We start from the raw sequence: 15,862 nt of genomic DNA on the forward strand, positions 1-15,862 counted from the left end.
GCTTTTTGCTTTTTATTGTCTTTTTATCTTCTTTTATTCTCTTATGTCTGTAATGTCTTGTGAAGCACTTTGAATTGCTTTATGTATGAAATGTGCTATATAAATAAAATTGACTTGACTTGACTACATCAAACTAGAAATGAGCACGCTCATTTGATAGAAAAAGAATGATAGAAGAAGCAAACACAGTGGAATCTGCTTATAGTGATCAACCGCTTATATTGATCAAAAAGCCTGGTCCCGAATCATTCCTATACACAGGCTGTTTAAATAATTTGCTTATAGTGATCATTTTGGGCCTTGTCACCCAATGGATTTTTTTAAAACTAGTAATTCTATATTTTATCCTTACTTACAAAGTAATAAATATACAAATGTCAATTAGATGGTAATCTAATGAGAAATACAGAAAAGGGAAAAAAATCCATCAGTAGTTTGAACACTGATATCAATCAGCTGATGGAGGAGACTGGACAGTCCCTGGTTCTAGCTCAGTCAGATAAACAGCTGCTTGGTCTCACTTTTTACGCTTAATCAGATGCCAAAGCCCAAACTGAGAATATATGACGTGTTTCCTGTTTTTGAAAGGGAACTCTACGCCTCTGCCTGGCGGGGGGGAAACACGACATTCAAAGAAACTGCTTCATAAAGAAATATTTAATGCCAGACCAATATTGACATCATATTGCTTTTGTTAGCAGCCCCATGCCTCAAACACCCAAGATATTACTTGGTGCTAGCTAGTTAACCTCTCACATTACTGAGTGATCATCTGATTGGCTAACAAGTTGCTTTGAATTGGCGCAATATGTACATTCAAATCTGCAACAATATTCTTCAATATAAAATACACAAGAACCATAACATTTTTGTCTGCCATATACTGTATGCGCATAGCCCTCTCGTTATTTTGTATTGCACCCATTCAACCTTTAACATATTAATTATACAAAAATAAATCAGTTTGAGACTTGACCTCATTCCATGGGGAAAATGGGTAAACAAAAGGTAATGTGTTTTCAAGGTCCTGTACACACACATGTATACAGTCGTGTTGTTTTGGCTTATGCTGCTGACCCCAAATATGAAGCTTTACATTTTTCCCTTTATTTTGACTCATATGGAGTCTTTCCTATGCAAGTCCTATGCAGGTTTTTGAACTTTCAAAAATGTTTCCATAGGTTTTCATTGTTGTTTCTCACATCTTCTGCCAATGAGGCCCTGTAGCTAACTGTAACATGCTATAGAGAGGCAAAGTGACCGCCTACTTCCTGCTTCAGCACTGTACCAGAGATTTTCATCCGCCATTCATTTTCCCATACACATTTCGTAAAATGCTTATAAAAATAGTTGTACTGGTTCAAACCAAACGGTACAGATAATATTTAGAAACAGGAGAGATCGCATAACATTTCACTGGGACCAAAATGTAAAAAAATGCGGGTTTAAAGAAAATATTTTTTCTGTGTTTTTTAAAGTTTTGGTCTGAGTGAAATGTTCTATGCTCTCTCCCGATTACAGTGTTAGCTGAACCGTTTGGTTCGACGAGGTACAACTATTTTATAAGCATTTTATGAAATGTCTATGGGAAAATAAATGGCGGATGAAAATCTCTGGTACAGTGCTGAAGCAGGAAGTGACGTTTCACTTTGCCTCTCTATAGACTACAGTGTAACTAATGTGTTCTGAAGTGTAAAGTTGCGTAATATTTTGAATGACTTTTGCAGGTTTAGAAATAATAAATAACATAAAAGATATCTGTTGATTTTCACATAATAGGAGGGTTAAATACACATGCAGTGATACTATTAATCAAAAGAACATCATATATACAGAACACAGTCATTCAAAAGTAATATTGCAAATTATATTTCCTCAGCTGATGATGCATAAGCAGAAGTGGTCTGCAGGCAGATTTAGCTCTAAAATGTTTCCTTTGCGTCAGTGTGGAGGGAGAGGTTTCAGATGGGAGATAAAACCTCTCGTTTCAGCAATCCTTCTAGATAAGACAGGTCTCAGTCTCTCACAGCATAATGAGGATATAGCAAATGAGCTGCTACAAAGTGATTTTTACTTTGACAACTAATTGTACTAGAAGTGTCTCTCAAGTTCTTCTTTCTATGATACAGTGAGGGCAGTTTATACCACACAGTGCACAAACCATCCAGAACCACAGCCTGCATGTGGTCAAAATGACATCACTTTCAGTCACAACACCTGGGCACAACATGGGCCATACAGCGGCTAGATTCTGAAGCAACATGCACTGGATTTGTGTTCAATCCATGAGGGGGCATTACTTTAAGAACTGTGACTGAATGTGATTTGATATCAGCCTGTTTCAACATGACTGGACTTCACACCAGGTCTTCCTGCTCCTCTGTGGCTTCTGTCTGAGCTGCAGCGATGTCATCATACTCAGGATCAGAGTCTGTCTGAGCTGCAGCGATGTCATCATACTCAGGATCAGAGTCTGTCTGAGCTGCAGCGATGTCATCATACTCAGGATCAGAGTCAGTCTGAGCTGCAGTGATGTCATCATACTCAGGATCAGAGTCAGTCTGAGCTGCAGTGATGTCATCAAACTCAGGATCTGAGTCAGTTTGAGCTGCAGTGATGTCATCATACGTAGGATCAGTCAGTCTGAGCTGCAGTGATGTCATCATACTCAGGATCAGAGTCAGTCTGAGCTGCAGCGATGTCATCATACTCAGGATCAGAGTCAGTCTGAGCTGCAGTGATGCCTGATGGGTTCAGTGGGTACCCTGTATGCCAGGGGCGGAGCGACCCTATCAGCCCAGGGGGGGGGGGGGGGGGGGGCGAAGCTCTTAGGAGGCCCCCCATCCCCATTTTTTTTTCAATTATGGCTGGCGGCGAAGAAAAATCTGCCTTTTTTGCATGTTTGAATCTGTTTTAGCCATATTTAGTGGAATATCTCATTTTAAACACACCAATGTTATTGTCTATTGATTGAATTGCTCTCACACTCAGGCCTGGCCTGGCCTGGCATGCAAAAAAAAAAAAAAAAAAAAAAAAAATTGGATGGGGTGGGCCCGGGGCGGGCGCACCCTCTGCCCCGGTGTACGCTCCGCTACTGCTATATGCATAATGCATAGTTACTAGTATCCCGCGGTTACTGATTACTGCATGCTATTTGCACAGGTGCCTGTGATCTTTACAACACAAACCACCATCATTATTATTTTCGCTTGTATTGTGTGTGTGTGTGTGCGTGTGCGTGTGCGTGTGTGTGTGTTTATTTGTTTATTTGTTTATTAAAAGGATCCCCATTAGCTGGACGCCTTGGCGTCGAGCTAGTCTTCCTGGGGTCCATGACAGACAAACATAGAACATTAAACATTCAAATCATTAGTAAAATCATATCAATACATTAGAAACATTAGAAACATACATTAGAAACATAGCCTACATTAGAAACATCAATACTTTCATAACATTAAAATTACATTAAAATATAGCAGTCCTACGGTCATATCAAAACATTCATAATCAAAACACTGGAAACAATTGCTACCACATATTTGGTTGGTCCTGCAGGTGTGATCGTAGGCTTCTCTTAAAGCAAGCCAGTCCACTGATTAAAGAAATGTTTCCTGGAAGATTATTCCACATCTTCACAGCCCTATAATTTAAAGCTCTTTTTAAGCTGTTTGACCTTGGAAGGGGAAGGGTCATCTGCCCCCTGCTGGCCGCTCTAGTAGCGTGCAGGTGAGTCTCAGCACTGTAGACAATTGTTCTAGAAATAAATCCAGGTATCTGAGTGTGTGTGTGTGACATCATTCACCTTTTTTGGGCCAAGACTGCGTGGGATTCCCTTGGATGCCCTCTTCATGGTGGTCTGTCGTTTGCGCGCTGCTTCTTTCTTTCATTATCATCATCATACTACGCCTGAGCGCAGACAGTATTCTCCGTGCAGTGCAGGAAATCCTCGCTTGGATAGGCCTACATTACGCACGGCTCGCGCGCGGACACACTTCCCTCCTCAGAATGCCACGTTGATTTTCAACTAACCTACACTGCAGAAAAAAACACACCTTGATTTAAAAATGAGAATTTGTTTGTCATGGTTTCATGCCAAAAAGTGATTTGTGTTTTGAATTGGATTACCAGGGGAACGAGAGTCTGGCGGGGCGGGAGTCTTTGTGTAGCGCGGGGAGGGGTGTTTTTCAGTGTTCGGCTAGTGTGCCGGGTCCTGGAGGGGGGTCGCCCCGGAGAAGGTGTGAGGTAGGCCGGGTAGGCAGGCCAGGTGGTTCGGTGCACAGGGTGGGTAGAGGCACTGAGGCAGCGCTGTGCGCGGTCCCGCGGATCAAATTCAGTTTCTGGCAGCAAATCACTTTTTGACACAACACCGGCCAGTAGGCTATATAGTAACCTCTCTTCCTGCAATTGCACCATGCAACTATAGCTTAACCCAAGTGTACAATTCTGGTATAGGCTATTGAAATAGGCTAGAATTAAAATCTCACACATCCCTACCCTATTAAAGAAACGAATATTTTTTAATTTGTATGTTATAGCCTATATGAGCATTTTTCGGTTGAAAAGACGTTTAAAAAACGTTTAGGGTCAACGTTGAAAAAACGTGCAAGGAAGGTTTGAAAGTGAAAGTTTTTTCACCCACTATTAGCAGACGTTTATTGAACGTTCAGATTTAGACCATATTTCACCAGGATCTTAAATTAAAAATTCAACAGCGCACACGGGATTCAAACCTACGCTCATGCCTCTACGCCCTGAGCTATACATTTTGTGATAATATACAGAGAGCCGGGCACATATATACTCTATCTTGCACACAACTTGTAGACTACACAATTGTCAATGATCGGGAGGACAAGTTATTTTATGTGATGTGTACGAGACTATCATATTATGTAACGGACTAAAATTATGTTGTGTGTGTGTGTGTGTGTGTGTGTGTGTGTGTGTGTGTGTGTGTGTGCATCTATAGTCTGTAGGCTGTATAGCCTACGGCTTCAGAGGTTAACTTAATTTAACACCAGAGACTCAGGAGGTACACAGAGCCTCGTATACAGTATGTTACAATAACATAGCGTGCCCAGAGCACCTCGTTCCGCACTTGGTGCAGACCGGTGCAGCTTTGGTCTAGTCAGTCACAGCTAGTAGGCTGCGCGTTGCTGCAGGAACTCAATTCATTATTTTATACTATTGCGCTAAACTATTAACCATAGTTGTGTCCTGGAAGCTTTTTGCTGGCACCACATAGCCTATATAGTAGTTTTCGTGTAGACCAGATTTCAACTATGTTACACAATAAAATGGACAAATGCCAATTCACACACTATGAATATTGTCTCTATTCCAAGCTACAACAAAGGTTTTAACAATATTGTAGCGAATCAGCAGTACACATACAGGGGTGAGCATTGGTAGTGTCTCAACTACAGATAGGAACTGATGTGTGGGAGTGTTGTATTGGGGAACACTATGCTGTGGGGATACTTCCGGGGAGGACTGAGCATGCGCGTCAGTCTCCACACACTGCTAGAAGGGAAGGCTGCTAGCTATGAGCGTGACAACCGCTGAGAGTTGTAATATAACTAACTGAGAATAAAGAACCTTGTACCATCAAGAAGCCTCTGCCTCATGAGTTACCAGGAACGTTACACTGGCGTCAGAAGTTTAAACGGTGAATATTGCCTCCAGATTCGGCGAAATGGTTAACAAGTTCCTGAAGAAAGAGCGCAAACGACTCAATCGAGAGGCGGGAAAGGCAAGAGCCGGGGCAGACTACCAGCCGTCCGAGGAGGAAGATGTCTGGGTAGACGCAGCCGCTACCACAGAGAGCCAAGAGGGAAAAACAGCAGAAAGCCTGGGGTTGGTGAAAATAAAATCCGAACCAGACAGAGCTATCACCGTAGCCACGGAAGCTATCCCGCGGCTCAAGGGAGCTAGCAGGCAAGCTAGCGAGGCGGGAGAAGGAGCGGAAGAACCGGGACCGGTGAGAGTGAAGATCGAACGGGTTGACATTGCCGCTGTAGCCATGGAGGCTGTGCCACAGCCCAGCGGAGCTAGCCTGCGGCCCGAGGACAAAGACGGGACACGGGTCGAGGCGACAAAGGACGGCGAGCGGCGAGGAAGAAAGGAAATCACCCCGCCAAAATTCAACGGTAAAGGCGAGTGGGAGGCATACTGCAAGCAGTTTGAAGAGGCTGCAGATTGGAATGGCTGGACGAGAAGGGAGAGAGCCAGCTACCTCGTGATGGCCCTCGAGGGCGAGGCTACGGCGTGCGTGTCGGCAATAGCTGATACAAAGGACTTGGATGTGGTGATGGGGGTCCTGCGGAGACGTTTCGGCCGATGTGAGGAGCAGGCCATCGTAGCCGCGGAACTGTGTAACAGACGCAGACGACAGGGTGAGTCGCTACGTGCACTGGCAACGGACATTGAGACTCTCAGCCGGCGCGCATACAGCCAGCTACCGACGGAGACGCTGGATGGGTTAGCCCTAAGCTACTTTGTCCAGGCCATCGAGCCACGGAGTCTAAGCCAGAAGGTAACGCTGGGACACCCGAAAACATTGGGAGCAGCGCTGGGGTTGGCACTGGAGATAGAGACAGTAGAAGGCTGGGACAAGAGCAGTGGCATAATGGAGGCCGCCCCAGTGGTGAGAATGGCAGCGGAGAGCCAGCTACAAGAAGAGCCAGCGTGGAAGACGGCCTTGGCAGAGCAAAGCAACACGGTGAAAGAGCAAGGCGACAGGGTGAAAGAACTGTCCGAGTCAGTACAACAGCTGACAGAACAACTGCTCCGCAGAGCGACCCTGCAGCCCAACCCCGCTCGGCAGCCCACCCAGCGGAACAACAGCTGGGCCAGAGGGAACATGATCTGCTGGGGATGTGGACGCCCCGGGCATCGGGAAGCAGACTGCCGCCGGAGAGCGTGGAACCAGGGAAACGGCACAGGGCCCGTCCAGATGGGGCGAGACGGGTCTACGATGCCACAGTCCCCGTAGCCACGTCATCGCAGGAAGGAGCCCACCGACAGCAACGGGGAGGTGGGGCTCCGCCGGGCCCCGAAGTAGACGACATCGCCGGAGCTGTCAACATGCAGAGCGGGCCGCGCGCGATGAACGGCTGCCATGTTCCAGTCTACCTACAGGGGAGATACTGCGCCGCCCTGGTGGACACGGGGTGTACGGCAACGCTGGTGAACGTCAACATGATGCCCGAGGGGACGCGCCTGGAGCAGCCAGCAGCACAACTGCTAAGAACAGTATCCGGTGAGTTGATGCCAATGAGGGGGAGGGGACACGTAATGATAACAGTGGGGGGACAGACAGTGGACTTTCCGGTGTGGGTGGTAGAAATGACGGGACCCTGCATCCTGGGGGAAGACTACTTGACGCTAAACAAATGCACAGTAGACCTAGGAAAAAGCACATTGACATTTGCAGGGGGGGCAGTAGTCCAGATGGGCCACCCTCCCACCGTTCCAGAGGAGAGAGCTAATGTAAATAACATCACTGTATATCGCGTCACCGTAGTGCATGAGCCCCACCCAGCAGACCAAGCCCCTCCACAAAGCCCCGCCCCTAGCCCACCTCCAAACACTTGCCCTCAGCCAGCGCAACAGGCAGAGGGGGAGAGAGAGAGGTTAGAGATGCTCAGGGGATTGCACCAACGCCAGAGCGAAGGGTTAGAGACCCAGCAGAGCGATGAACTGTGGAGGGTACTAGAGGAATATAAAGACATTTTCGCCATGTCGGATGATGAGCTAGGCTGTACCCACCTGGTGGAACACGAAATAGACACTGAGGGGGCGCGACCCGTCAGGTCATATCCCCGTCGGGTCCCAGCAGCGAGGAGAGAGATAGCGAACGAAGCGGTAGAGAACATGCTGCGGGCGGGGATCATTGAGCCATCAGACAGCCCGTGGGCGTCAGGGGTAGTGCTGGTGAGAAAGAAAAATAGCCCCAAAATGCGATTTTGTGTAGACTATAGGGGGCTGAACAAAGTGACGAAAAAAGACGCATACCCGATGCCCATCATCGAGGAACTGTTAGACGCCGCGGGAGAGTCATCCTGGTTCTCATCCCTAGACCTCCGTAGCGGGTACTGGCAGGTGCCCCTCCGCGACGATGCCAAACAAAAGACCGCCTTCCGCACAGAGAAGGGGCTGTGGCAGTTTCAAGTACTCAGTTTCGGGCTGTGCAACGCACCAGCAACGTTCGAGAGGTTAATGGAGAAGCTGCTGGGAGACATTCCCCGATCCGAATGCGTCGTGTATTTAGATGACATCTTGACACACGGGGGCACGTTCCAGGCAGCAGTGGGGGCGTTACGAAAAGTCCTGCAGAAGATAGCAGAGGCGGGTCTAAAGTTACACCCAGACAAGTGCCACTTCCTGAAGAGGAGGGTGGAGTTCTTAGGGCATGGCATCGGCGCGGGGGGCATTCGCACCCTGGAAGAGAAGACTCAGGCGGTCATGGAGTGGCCCACCCCCAGAAACAAAGGCGAACTCGAGAGCTTCGTAGGGCTAGCCGCATACTACAGGAAATTCGTAAACGGGTTTTCTAAAATAGCGGAACCACTGTTCAGGCTAAAAGAGAAGAACGCAGACTTCCACTGGACGACAGAATGCCACCTAGCCTTCAAAGCCCTCAAGAAAGCGCTGACCGAGTCTCCGGTGCTTAGAGCACCAGACCCCGCCCTGCCGTTCCTACTAGACACTGATGCCAGCAACGGGGGTATGGGGGCCGTGCTGTCCCAGGCGGGGCCGGATGGGGAGTGGGTGGTGGCGTACTACAGCAAGACGTTCGATAAAGCAGAACGTAACTACTGCGTCACCCGCCGGGAGCTCCTCGCCGTAGTAGAAGCACTACGACACTTTAGATATTACCTCCTGGGACAGCCGCGGTTCACCATACGGACCGACCACTCGGCGCTGCAGTGGCTATGGTCCTTCCGAGAGCCGGAGGGGCAAGTGTGCCGCTGGTTAGAGAAAATGGCAGACTACAACTTCACGATAGAACACAGGGCAGGGGCGCGCCACGTCAACGCAGACGCCCTGTCACGACGACCCTGTGCAGAGAGAGGGTGTACGTACTGCGAAAAGAGAGAAGGAAGAGAGAGAGAGCTCCAAGAGGAAGCTAGGATCTGCCCTAACCACACGGGGGATGGACCAGTGTGCAAGACGCTGCGGGTGGCAGAGGCAGCGGATTGGAGGGGCCACCAAGAAAACGACAGGGAGCTGTCACCAGTACTGCAATGGGTAGAAGAGGGCCAGAAGCCGCCCTGGGAAGAGGTGGCAGGGGCCACCGACACAACCAAAGGGCTGTGGGCAGGGTTCGACACCCTGAGATTGAGTAGCGGAGTGCTGATGAAGTCCTGGAAGGAGCCAGCGACAGGAGAGCATAAGTGGCGGAAAGTAGTGCCGACGACGCTGAGGGAGGAGGTGTGCAGGAGCTGCCATGGAACTGTAGGGGCTGGGCACTTTGGGGTAAACAAAACCCTCCGTCGCATCAGACAAGGCTTTTATTGGGGGAGGATGGGGAGAGACGTACAGGACTTCTGTCGACGCTGCGACCTCTGCGCAGCGTACAAAGGCCCGTTAGACCAGTCTCGCGCCCCGCTCCAACAGCTAGCAGCAGGAGCCCCCATGGAGAGGGTAGCGGTAGACGTGATGGGACCTTTCCCACGCTCAGACAGTGGAAATAAGTACGTCCTGGTCGCCATGGACTATTTCACAAAATGGCCAGAGGCGTACGCACTACCCGACCAGGAGGCGGGGACGGTGGTCGACGCACTAGTAACCGGCATGTTCAGTAGGTTCGGAGCACCAGAGACCCTACACAGTGACCAAGGGAGAAACTTTGAGTCACAAGTGTTCGCCACCATGTGCGAGAAACTGAACATTAAAAAGACACGGACCACAGCATTGCACCCCCAGAGCGATGGCCTTGTAGAAAGATTCAATCGAACGCTGAAAAAGCAGTTGGCCATCCTCACGGAGGAACACCAGAAGGACTGGGACACGCACCTGCCTCTCATCCTCATGGCCTACAGATCTGCCACACAAGAGTCCACCTCCTGCACACCAGCTCTGCTCATGTTAGGTCGAGAACTGCGGACACCAGCAGAAATGGCGTTCGGCAAGCCACCAGATGCACTGGACGCTCCCCCAGGGCGAGAGTACGCCAGGAGGCTACAAGATCGCTTAGAGTCCGCTCACCACTTCGCTCGGGACCAGCTAGAGAAAGCAGGCATGAAACAAAAAAGAAATTATGATGTGAGGGCAAAGGGAAACCATTTCCAGGGGGGGAGTTGGTCTGGGTGTACACACCCCGGAGAAAAAAAGGGCGTAGCCCTAAACTGGACTGTCACTGGACAGGCCCATGCAGGGTCATGGAGAGAATGGGGGAGGTGGTGTACCGAGTGCAGATGCCACTTGGTGGCAAGAAGGTACTCCACCGAGACAGGTTGGCCCCATACCGGGGGGGGGGTGCACCTTTCCCCCAGATCTCGGCCGCCCGGCGGTTTCACCTAGACCGGCTGAAAGAAGGACTCTGTTTCCACAGAGAGGGGCGTCCGGCCATGACCGGGCGGGCCCCACTCAGGGACGTGAAAGCCCAGAGACACTGCAGGTGGGATCAGCCCCGCAGGCAGATTCACAGAGACTAACACGGCCACGGAGAGAGCCAAGGGCTCCAGGACGATTTAACAACTTTGAGTTGTATTTAAAAAAAAAAAGGGAAAAAAAAAGAAGAAAAAAAAGAAGAAAAAAAAAAAAAGAGAGGAGATGGTGGTGGGAAATGTTGAAATGTTGGAATGTTGTAACAGAAAGTAAAGGATGTGCATGACATGAGATATTGTAGGGGAGGAGATGTGGGAAAGTCTGAGAGTGCAACATAAAATGTGGTTGGAAAGAAAAAAACAAAGAAGCTGTTAAAAAAAAGATGTTTTGGTACAAGGGGCAGGGCCGTAGCTAGCTATGAGGACGGGGAGGTCCGGACCTCCCCTAATATTTCAGAGATTTTTTTAATATTTCAGAGATTTTTTTTTATTTTTTTTTATTTTTATTTTTTTAGCCTTTATTTAACCAGGTTTGTCCCATTGAGATCAAAGATCTCTTTTACAAGAGAGACCTGGCCAAGAAACAGCAGCAACACAAAGTTACAACAAACAAACACATAAACACATACAATTGAAAAACATTAAAATGATCAAATAAAACATTTGCATACAGACAGCCTGTTCTCAAGAGATTTTACCATAGCCTTAAAACCATTTAAGGTTACTAAGCTATTAAGTTTAAGATCAGACTGCAGACTGTTCCATGCGGTGGGTGCAGAGAACCTAAAAGCTTTCTTCCCCAATTCAGTTCGGACTTTGGGAACAGAAAATTGTAGAGTGTCCTGAGAACGAAGATTGTAAAAAAATAAAACAATCTGCATGGAAAACAGGAAAAGCATGAAAAACACGGGATCGCTTTTATTTTGAAACGAAAGGCAGGTCAGGCAGGAAGTCATCTGACGCTGCGTCTAGGGCTGGGTATCGTTCAAAATTTTTCGATATCGATACCGATTCGATACTTTGATTTCGATACCGGTTCCTGAACGATACTTTTTTCGATACCTTTTTTTTTTTAATCCATTTAAAAAAGAAAACTACATTACACATTGAAATTACGATACAAATAATTTGTTTTATTTTTTTGAACGCAGTTTTAAATGACAGTTGGAGAACAGAATAATCAAGTCTACTGTATTTAACTAAGAACTTGAAGTTCTTAATACAAACAAATGAAATAATAGAATATATAAATAAAATAGTGCAAATAGTTTTCAGGGCAAAAACTTTTGTTTTGCTTCAGAAGTTGTTTCATACTAAGAGACAAGGCAAGGCTACACAGTTCAGAAAAATCAACATGTCTGTTTTCTCAGGTAGGCAACAGACAAGCCTGCTCCTGGCTGATGTTCACAGAATAAAGAAAATAAACCTAGTGTATTTAACACAACTTGAACTCGTCTTAACTGCACCAACAAAAACATTTGAGTAGAAACAGAGGTAATAAATGTATTAAAAAAAAAATGTAAAATTTCTGCAAATGGTTTTCAGTGCAAAAGTTACTCAGTGTTTAATGCTCACTGTTGCATAGTACTAAGGCATTCACATCTTAGGCTTGACTCAAAAGTTCTTCAGGAAAATCAGCATGTCTGTCTGTTTTCTCAGGCAGGCAACAGACAAGCCTGCTCTGCTCCTGGCTGATGTTTACAGCATAAAGAAAATAGTGTATTTACTTAGTGTATTTAACACAACTTGAACTGGTCTGTAACTGCACCAACAAAAACATTTGAGTACAAACACAGGAAATAAATAAATAAAAATCAGTGCAAATGTTTTTCAGTGAAATGGACCATTGCAAGTAAGTCAGTGTTTAATGCTCAATGCTCACTGTTGCATACTAAGGCATTCACATCTTAGGCTTGACTCAACAGTTCTTCTTCAGGAAAATGAGCATGTCTGCTTTCTCAGGCAACAGACAAGCCCGCTCCTCGCTGATGGTGTCCCCAGCGGTAGAAAATGTACGCTCTGAGGGTGTGGATGATGCTTGCACACAGAGATACCTTGTTGCCAAGTCTGAAAGCATTGGCAGAGTGTCCTTCTTGTTCCACCACCAGGTCACTGGACGCACTGATGTTAGGGTAGAGCGTAGAGCTCTGTAGAGCCCCAACTCTTTGCGAACCCTCTCTCCGATGCTGACAGTAGTGTCCCCTGTTCCGACTGCAAGTGCCATGTCCTCCTCAGCAAATAGATCCTCAAGGGGTGAGAGCTTTCGCCGCTTCTATAAACAAAAAAGAAAAAGAAAAAAGGAAACAATAAGACAATCAGGGTAGATACAAAGAAGTTACTTTTCTTCTGTAAATGAAGCAGGAAAAAACAGGGTGTCTGTATATTTACCAGGGTTGCTAATGCAGCAGGAGCTGCACTGTCTTCATCAGATGAGTCATCACAGTCACCAGCGGTCTCTGCCTCCTGTTCCATCTGCTGGGCCTGGGTCATTTCACCTTCATTCTGTATTCAATAGATTATGGGAGTCACTAATATACACTGATCTGATCTACAATGAAAGATGAGTAAAAACATGACCAAAATAACAAACACCTGTTGTGAGGTCCTATTCCTTCTCATCAGCTCCTCCTCTAGTCTGGTCCACACCGCCTCTGTGGCTGCCACGTTCATCTTGAATCTTGGATCCAAGGCTGTGCCCTCCTCCAAGAACTGTCTGACACGCTCATCCTGCAAGAGAAAAACATAGTAGTACTAATCAGGCCTCTGCGTATACCTAATGACAAAAACAGAGAAATCAATAGGATTAAGCTAAAGCTACACACTTGGTATCGTTTTGAGAGGTCACCCCAGACCTTCTCCTTGATGGTCTGTGTAAAGGGGGGGTCCTCAGCAGTGACTGTGAAGTGGCGCTCGAGTTTCCCCAGGATGGGCAGAATCTGACCCAGAGTTGCATTCTTTTCAGCAGAGATGCACAGGGTTGAAGTATAAAGTATACTCATCACTTTGACAAACTGTTCTGCTTTGCCGAAGTCCTCATCAGAAACTCTCTCCAGTCTGAAAAATATACAAATTGTTTTATTAGCTAGACTACAGTCTTATGTGTGCAGTGTGCACAATAGCTCACAACTTCACATTGATAAAGGAATAATATCAATATATATCAATGTTCATGTTCATCCTTCCCTACTACAATACCTGTCCCTCTCCATTGGTCTCTTTAGCCGAGGGTCCATAGAGGCTGCCTGGATGCTCAAGGAACCGTTCCACCATCAGGAACAGGCTATTCCACCTGGTCTTCACATCCAGGATGATTGCATGGTTAGGAAGGCCTAGAGAGAGAGATGGAGGGAGAGAGGAAAATAGTCTGTGTTGTTGGTGATGTGAGCCTCTCTAAGTAACCCATTAATTTCCCTCAGGGATCATTCAAATAAAGAACCTATATATCCACATGTTTCTACTATTGTGTGCCTAACTGGCCTGGGCTACCTGTCCTTGAGTGTGTGTATCAGAGGACAATACACTGTCAATTTTGGTCTATCGGCAAAATCAAGTCAAACTGTCTGTCCATTTGCAGTGATAGTTATTTACTAAATGATTTAGCCAAGGTCAAGGAATGTTGCACTAACTGTAGTCTATTTTGATTTCATACTTACTGAGAACCCCCTGTTTCTCTTTTAGGACCGTTTTAGCCATGCTGGACCTCTTCAACCAGACCATGTTTGCTCTGATTCTTCCTGCCCACTTTGAGACGGCGGGGATAGTGTACAGCTTTTGAGCAGCGATATTCATAGTGTGAGCAAAGCAGCCAATTTTGATAATGCTCATCCTTTTTACTGCCACGTCCATATTTGCTGCATTGTCTACAGTGATGGCAGCTACTTTATTCTTTATACCAAATTCATCCAGAATATCCCCGATCTCCTCTGCTACCACTTCTCCTGTCTGCGATGTGTACACTGCCCTTGTATGCAGGACTTTCTCCTTCAGGGTGCCATCTTTCACATAGTGGATTGTGACGGTCAGGTAGTGGTCCTGCGCCAAACTGGTCCAGCCATCAGCAGTCACAGCCACCTCCCTCACGCTCTGCAACTCTGTCTTGATGTTATCTTTCTCCACCGCATACCATGCTGGGATTAGTGTGTCTGACAGCATGTTTCTGCTGGGGGGCTGATACTTTGGGTTCAAGGTTTTTATCATCTCTCTGTAATTGACATCAGAATAACACAACTTATCAACAATAGCATGGTTGTATTTTATTATTGCCTATAACGGTTAAAAATAAAACATTATCTAGGCTAAATGTTTATCTAGGCTATATTGGCCAATTACATTTAAGTTACAACACCCTTTAGAGATTATTACTCACCTCCACCATGGTGCCTCCATTAAAGAAAAGGGCAGCAAACCTTTGACAATAAAGGTGGTGACTGCCCTGTGGCACTCATCTCGCTTTTCTGTTGGCATTTTTCCTTTCTCAGCCAGGGTGAAGGGATTCACCCCCTCTGGAATGCTATCCCCAGCAGCAGGCTGGACAGGAGAAGAGGCTACTGTGAAAAGAGAAAGAAAAAAATATAGCTGAACTGATAACCTTAGCTAGGTTGCTGTATCTTGGGCTGAAAGGCAGGATTACTGTCAGTCTTAAAGCATTTCAGCTTTTGATTTAACGGTAGATAGCTATGGTTAGCCTATGGCCCATAAATTAAAGCTACTAGTGTTACACTACAGTGTGTAACGTTACATGGGTCGCAGTTTATCACTGTGCCTACGGTATTAAGCATTAGCCTAGCATTAGCTACAACCTAGCCCTTAGCAGGACGCTACAAGCTGCCTACAACCATGTGCTAGGAGTTGGACGAATTTTTATGTCTGCTACGTTAAGTTACCTGCTAAAATCTCAGGCGTATCAAGATTCACTCACCGTCTTCAGACGAGTTAGTGGAAGTGGAAGCCGGACTCGGAGACGGTGTTGCTGTTGTTGGTTCGTCCTGACAAGACGAAGACGCTGGACCCCTTCTGCATTCAAACACCGTGCAACTTTCTGCGCGGATATTGATGCCATGCACGGTCAAATGCTTGAGCATATTTGTCGTGTTGCCTGTCTTGCTTGAAATCTTCTTGTCGCATATATTGCAACGCACGGTACTACCATCCAGCTTCACAAAATGCAGCCATACCTGTGATTTTTTTCGCCCCATTTTCTTTTCACACGGCTGCTTTTCTCAGTCAAATCAACCCGGCTGTCTAAAGTGGGCGTTACTTTTCCGGCATACCCTCTACACGACAGCCAATCACCAGCGTTGATAGAG

The 15,862-nt window shown here is 46.7% G+C and overlaps 1 protein-coding gene across 1 annotated transcript; it reads right to left on the reverse strand.

Moving 5' to 3' along the window:
• Positions 1-12,474: 12,474 nt before the first annotated feature.
• LOC310775865 (E3 SUMO-protein ligase ZBED1-like) lies at positions 12,475-14,708 on the reverse strand (the record flags this gene model as incomplete). Its single annotated transcript, XM_083635992.1, has 6 exons — positions 12,475-12,828; positions 12,945-13,058; positions 13,149-13,283; positions 13,409-13,510; positions 13,752-13,885; positions 14,210-14,708. 6 exons carry the CDS (start codon positions 14,706-14,708, stop codon positions 12,475-12,477), a joined length of 1,338 nt encoding a protein of 445 aa, XP_083492118.1.
• Between the last annotated feature and the right edge of the window lie 1,154 nt (positions 14,709-15,862).

The sequence above is a fragment of the Poromitra crassiceps genome, assembly GCF_964638095.1.
Source record: "Poromitra crassiceps genome assembly, chromosome: 4".
Classification (NCBI taxonomy): domain Eukaryota; kingdom Metazoa; phylum Chordata; class Actinopteri; order Beryciformes; family Melamphaidae; genus Poromitra; species Poromitra crassiceps.